Source organism: Manis javanica, chromosome 1 (genome assembly GCF_040802235.1).
Source record: "Manis javanica isolate MJ-LG chromosome 1, MJ_LKY, whole genome shotgun sequence".
Taxonomy (NCBI): domain Eukaryota; kingdom Metazoa; phylum Chordata; class Mammalia; order Pholidota; family Manidae; genus Manis; species Manis javanica.
Genome location: NC_133156.1, coordinates 87154282 through 87161043, shown reverse-complemented (window position 1 = coordinate 87161043; position 6762 = coordinate 87154282). Strand labels below are relative to the sequence as shown.

Below are 6762 nucleotides of genomic sequence, written 5' to 3'. Positions count from 1 at the left end.
TTTAGCATATGAAAATTTATTACTACTGAGTTGTTTTCACCATCAAAGCTTATGATCTTGGTCTCTCCTTCTTGCCTTTGTATAAAGCCAGAAGAGACACGTTGGCTACTTTGACAACCTTAAAGCGGACTCCAGGAATGTCACCAACAGCATGACCTTTGCGACCAAATCCAGCAACCAGAACTTCATCATTTTCCTGGAATAAAATCAACAGTTTATTTGGCGAACACTAAAAATACCCATTCATCATCACACAAAAAACTGGGGAAACCACCCCAGGAATAGAACCTACAACAGACTGAAACACTTACCTCAATAAAATTCAAGCAACCATCATTGGGTACAAAGGCTGTGATTTTTTTGCCATTCTTGATCAGCTGGACCCTGACACACTTCCTAATAGCAGAATTTGGCTGTTTGGCTTCAACACCTCTAAAACATAAACAATATAACAGAGTGAGCTAGCCTTTTGTAAATGGATAAATTCATTAAGTACAGAATACATTAGAAATTATATTATTTTCTTCCTTTCTGATTTAATTCCAAATTGCTAAATTCACAAACCAAGTTTTTTATCAGTCTTAATTTCATTGGTACAAAAGCGGGGAACCCCTTTATAGTTGTAAAATACAAAGCAAGAATGTACAAAGTTTGGAATCATATCCTCACTGCCACCAAGTTTGACTGGACCATACTTACCATTTTGTAGTCAAAAATAGTGGAATAATGACAATCTTACATATCCTAATCTTAGCTGTATAACCTTAGGCGAGAAACTTCTTTACCTTAGTTTTCTAAAGTAGAAAGATGTGATTGCTAGCAAAGACTGAAGGGTCGTTTGGTACCAACTGCCTAAAACATTACTACATGTTTAATGTCCTTTGTTTTCTCCCTCCCCAACGCAACAAATCCTGTAAAGCCAACCTTGAGAGATTAAAGACCTTAGTTACCTAACCAACACCCAAACTTTCATGTTACAACTTTCAACACACCTTCGAAAAACCTGAAGTTTACATCACAATTTCTTGAAATGTACTTGTCTCAAGTTCCCATAGTTAAGACAAAGAAGCAGCAGTCTTTTACTTACACTTTTTCCAGCACGATTCCCTTTGCATGGGAAGCCCCTCCAAAGGGGTTGGCCTTCAGGGCGGTGCCCAAGTGGGCTTTCTTGTACTGTTTATCGTGCCACTTCTGATCTCGTCGGTGGCTACGGAGCTTCCTGGCGGTACGAAGGCCGCGACACTTGCCTAAAAAAACCAAAGTTCCCTTAGTTCCCCCGCAAAAACGCGCCAGTCGTATTTTACAGCTTCTGAGGCACTAGCTGCATCTGGACTACAAGCCGGTAGGCTCTTGCATCACACCTTGGCACATGGTCACAACCTCAAAGTTTCCCTTATCAACTCAGGGCAGAACAGAAGCCTAACGATGCACGCGCTTTTCCTAAGGAATGAAGCTCTGCCACAAATCTCAGGAGTAGTGCTGGCCACCCGCTGACCCTCAGTAACACGCTAGGTGGCCTCGGGGCTGCACGGGCCCCTTCCGCACTGGACCATGTGCCCAGCGAGCGGCGCTTTCCCGGCCCTACCCCATCGGCCCTCCTGGGGGCGTCGGGCCTCAGCACTCTGCTCCTATCGTGTCTCCCGTCCCCGGATCCCAAGCTCTGCGTGCGGCCCTTTCAGCCCGGCCTGGGAGAGCTCACCCATACTGGCGGCGCCTCGGGCCCGAGCGAAAGAAAGAAGCTGCCTGGAAAGGAGCCACAAGCCACCGCGGTAGGCCCCGCCCGGCCAAGGACCCGTACAGCTGTCTGCGCAGCGCCTGGTCAGAAACTAGTGCCTCTCGCTTGAAGACGCCTGTCGTTTGCACTGCTTTCCAAATATGCGTCTTATTTAATTTGTATAAAATTCAGAGGTCTCTAATTTGATTGTTGTTTATTTCTTTTATGTGAATGCCGGAGACAAAAAGAACGTGGACTACCACTCCCAGAACTCTTTGCACGAGACGCCCCGCCCACCCCTAACGCAGGCCTTCTCGCCCAGCCCACGGGGGCGGAGCTTAGCGGAGGTGGGCCAAAGGAAGGAGTGGCCGTGGGCTCGTCGGGTGTGTGGTGGGGGTGGGGAGCCCTTCGCACCGGGCTAGGAAAGTTAGCCGGGTCAACGCTAACTCCTCCTCACAGGCAGCTTATTGGCTGACGTGTAGCGAGCCAGCAGGAAAATAGACGACTGTGAAATTAGAGAGGTGGATAGGGCCCGCTCTTGTCCAACCTGAAGGCCAGGATAGGGAGTTGGCGTTTATTCTGAGTGAGATGAGAAACCACTGGAGGGTTTCAACTAGGAAGTGACAAGATCTTACCCACATTTTAAAAAAAAACACTGTGCCTGCTGTGGGAGAACACTATAGAGGGGCAAGAGAGGACATGAACTATGCAAGTAGGGGGCTGTTGTATTAGCACAGGGGAGAGAGAGTAGGTAAAAGTGTTGTCAGGCAGCTGCCTCTGGGGAGGTCTCTCCCTGAACACTAGGTGAAGCACTAGGAGAAACCTCAACCTGGACGGGGGCGGTTCTTGACTCTGGACCAGGGAGATTCTCAAACAGGTCGGACGAGTATAGGTAAGGAAGGAATTTATTAAAGCGAGAGTAGCAGGGAATGGTAGCTGCCCTCTAGGTGGCCGAGAACAGGAGGAGATCCTGGAGGAGCCCCAGACATGTTACCGGCTGAGATGCTGGTTTTCCTAGGATGGTGCCTTGGAGGTGACGAAGAATGAAGCCCGCAAACAAGAGTGCGGAGCAACCAGTAAAGTTTAGTGAAAGGGCCAAAGAAGAAAGGAAAGCTCCCGCTTATCGGGAGGGGGTCCAAGGGCGGACACCATTAGAGCTGCAGTGTCTAGGGTTTATAAGCGCAAAAATGGAGCGAACCACTCAAGTGGCCGGGAGTTGCTGCGCGGGCCTGTTGGCTATGGCCGAGCTAAGATCAAAGGAAAAGAAAAACTCCCTTTTTCCTCAGATTGAATTTTCCCAGATGTCCAGGATAAGACTTCTTGTTTACTGCAAAGCCTTGACACTAGTTCCTTTCTGCTGAGCCTTACTGGGGACCTTGAGCTCTGTTTGCCTGTATCTAACACCTGCCTCAATGGCATTGGAGATGGAGAGAGTTCATATAATTTGGAGTTAGATCATAACAAAAAGAACAAAATCACTGACATCATCATATCGTGATCACTACCACTACCATCTCCAACACTATTTTGTGCTATTTAGGTGCCAGGCGTAGGATGTCACATGCATGTGATAGGAGGAAATTGAGATTTGAAGAAGTTAACTTGCATCACCAGAACATGTTTGTAGGTTTTAGAAAAATTTTAATGAATGTTAAGTAAATAAGACACAAAATTGATGTAAAATAATTTTCTAGCCAGCCTAATACCAGGAAAACTAAGGGATGTAGTTATTAAGATTGAAGTATTCTTATAAACTGCAACCTGACATGGGTTACTAGACATATGAAAACCAATAGACACTTGTCACAAAAGAATCCTATTTGGTAGTTCTTGAAATGTTAGGGACATGGGGACAGGAAGGAGAACAAATTTCCCTCTTTCCTAGTATTTCCTTACAAGGAGGAGTTAAATTAGTCCAACTCCTTATTTCTCTCCATTTTACACATTCCATGCCTGGTGAGATGGGTGACATCTAGTAAATTTAGGAAAACTTGTTGAGGCATGTTAAGCTCCTCCCTTTTCCTATTAAAGTGCACTTCTCCCACCGTTTCTTCTGGGGCAGGCCTCGGTCCCCTATTGAGAACGCAGTGCTGCCCTGATAATGCTGCCATGTCTGCCTTCTCAGGGGAGGGGTTCAGGTACAATCCATTCAGTTCCTACTCCAAGCTCTGTCCTCCCTTCTGGCCTTTCATAGTAATAAAGGTGGTATTTGGGCTTCCACTTGTCTTACCCTTGGTTTTATTTCCCAGTTGGTTTAGTGCTCAGGTGGTACAGAAGAGGGGTATTATTTGATTTGTCTCAGAGTCCCCCCAACTAAGAAGAAAGATTGGTCTTCATATATTAGATCAGTTAATGAGGAGATTTAAGTCATGGGTGATGCTGATTCTTTGTACTGTATGGAGGAGAAGTTAGCTTTTTGGAAAGAACAGTCAGAATTTTAGAATAGTTAGGAATTTAGAATTTAGAATAGTTAGAAATAATTCCTAGTGAATTAGCTATAAAAATTGAGGCATTAGTTGCTATGGAAATATGACAAGTTAAAATAACAGCTTTAAAGTGAGAAGAAGCAATAAGACTGATGATTACATGCTCTGTGTAACTACTGGTGATGAATGTTGAGTGCTTCATTTTACCTGGTTAAATTATTAAACCCAGTTTTTCCTTTTTCCAAAATGAATGAGACCTCTTATTCTCTCATCTAGCTACCTTCTGGTGCAGTGATTACTTCTCATATCTATTCCAAGGTGGAACTAAAGAAATATGTGTATTGCCATATAATCTTACTAATATTCAGGCCTGATCTTTAAAATCTTGTTATTAAAATTAAGCCTCTGAGTAGGATCTAGGTGGAATTGGCAATGGTGTTCTTTGATGCTCTTTGTGAAATTCCTGGAAGAGAGTTATCATTTTAATATGCGTATTAAAAGTTATTCTCCAGGTAATCTCTAACTTGGCTGACAACCAAACAAAACAAAATAGGTTTCTATTTCAGCAGGGACCTTTGAGTTTTAAGAAATCAGAGATGATTATTCTCACTAGGAAAAGAAAGATAATTTTTTTCCCTCAATGGGATATTAAATTTCAGTATTTCATTCCCTGGAGAGATTTAAGAATATGGAAGGTGGGTCATATCTGTACTGTCTGAATTCAGTGGAGATCAGTTGATCTCTTGTGATGGGTAATGGCCATGGGTCACTCTTCCAGCTTTGCATTCCATAGTAAAATGAAGATTCACCAGGACTATTTCTAGGCTATTTAAATTTAATAATATGTAAATTGTATAAATGTAAATACTCCTATAAAAGTAAATGTGCAAAATTTTGAGCATTTTATGTTACTAGGACTTCATTGCTTAAAGTAAGATAAAACAAGAATTTTTTCTTAAATTGAAAAGAGAAAAAGGAGTGAAGAAATGGAGGAAGAAAAGTGAGGGTGTCTGGCTTTATATAGGTATACATAGGACAGTAGTATTTTTTCCACTCATTTAAAACATTACTTTTTGATCTTGTTGGTTCTAGTAGTAATTACTAATTATGAAGATAACCCAAATGAATGAATCTGTAACTAGTCACAGTACAGGCATTTTTCATTAAGAAATTTTTTTAATTCAATTTAAACTAAAAAAAAAAGTTCTCCCATTTCTCCTACCCTGCTACCCACCACCTCTTGCAACACCAGTCTTTCTGTTCTCTATATTTATGAGATTGGTTTGTGTTTTGCTTTCTTTTTTAGGTTCCACGTATGAAAGTGATCATATGGCATTTGACTTTCTTGATTTGTCTTATACACACACACACACACACACACACACACACACACACAAGTTCTTTATTCATCTGTCATGGACATTTAACTTTCCAGTTGTTTCCATATCTTGGCTATTGTAAATAATGCTTCAATGAACATGGGATGCATAGGTCTTTTCACATTACTGTTTTTTTGTTCTTCTGATAAATGTCCAGAACTGGAATTGCTGGATCATATGGTAGTTCCATTTTTAATTTTTTAAGGAATCTCCATACCGTTTTCCATATTGGCTGTATGAATTTATGTTCCCACCAACAGTGCAGGAGGGTTCCCTTTCCTCTACATCCTTGCCAATAGTTGTTATTTCTTGTCTTTTTGATACTAGCTATTCTAACAAGTGTGGTGATCTCTTATTGTTCTGATCCGCATTTCTCTGATGATTAGTAATCTTGAGCATCTTTTCATGCACCTGTTGACTATCTGTAAGACTTCTCTGGAAAAAATGTCTATTCAGATCCTCTGCTCATACTTTATTGGATCGTTTGTTTTCTGCTGTTGAATTGTATGAGTTCTTTATACATTTTGAATATGAACCCCTAATGAGATATATGATTTGTAATTATTTTCTCCCATTCAGTTGGTTGCCTTTACATTTTGCTGATGTAGTGTAGTATAGTGTAGTGTAGTAGTGCAGTGAAGTTTCCTTTGCTGTGTAGATGCTGTTTAGTGTGGTGTAGTCCCACTTGTTTATTTCTGCATTTGTTGATTTTGCATTAGGTGTCAGTTTTAAAAAAGAATTGCCAAGACCTTTGTCAAAGAATTTACCTTTTATGTTTTCTTCTAGGAGTTTTATGGTTTCAGGTCTTTCATTCAAATCTTTAGTACATTTTGAGTTAATTTTTATGTATGGTGTAAGATAATGGTCATTTCGTTCTTTTTCATGTGACTGTCCAGTTTTCCCAACACCATTTGTATGTAGCTGTAGACCCAGTGTGCCTGTGCAAAGAGGTGAGTTTGGGATCTTCCTACATCACCATCTTGAACTGGAACCCCACCATGAGTATTATTTACCATATTATGGAATAATGTGCTCATGTGCTAATGAATTTTTAAGTTAGATAGGTTCTAAGTTAAAATTTCAAAATTTATATCATTTAGCTAACAACATCTTGGATTTTTACTGTGCGGTTGTATACAATGCTCTCTTTGAAACTAAATGTGCTGATTAAGTTTTGTCCAAATAATTCATTTTGCTCTTATTGTAAATGGTATAAAGTATAGCACATCAAATAGCTCTTATT

At 41.1% G+C, this 6762-nt stretch overlaps 1 protein-coding gene across 1 annotated transcript; it reads right to left on the bottom strand.

The window, feature by feature from the left end:
• RPS23 (ribosomal protein S23) lies at positions 1 to 1847 on the bottom strand. Its single transcript, XM_017654776.3, has 4 exons — positions 1700 to 1847; positions 1088 to 1247; positions 312 to 432; positions 1 to 196 (listed from the first exon to the last, which is right to left on the bottom strand). Exons 1-4 carry the CDS (start codon positions 1701 to 1703, stop codon positions 50 to 52), a joined length of 432 nt encoding a protein of 143 aa, XP_017510265.1. The 5' UTR covers positions 1704 to 1847; the 3' UTR covers positions 1 to 49.
• Between the last annotated feature and the right edge of the window lie 4915 nt (positions 1848 to 6762).

Coding starts and splice junctions, on each gene's coding strand:
- RPS23 (XM_017654776.3), bottom strand. Junction 433..1,087: donor GGAATCGTGCTGGAAAAAGT/GTAAGTAAAAGA, acceptor TTTATGTTTTAG/AGGTGTTGAAGCCAAACAGC. Junction 197..311: donor GTTGCTTGAATTTTATTGAG/GTAAGTGTTTCA, acceptor ATTTTATTCCAG/GAAAATGATGAAGTTCTGGT.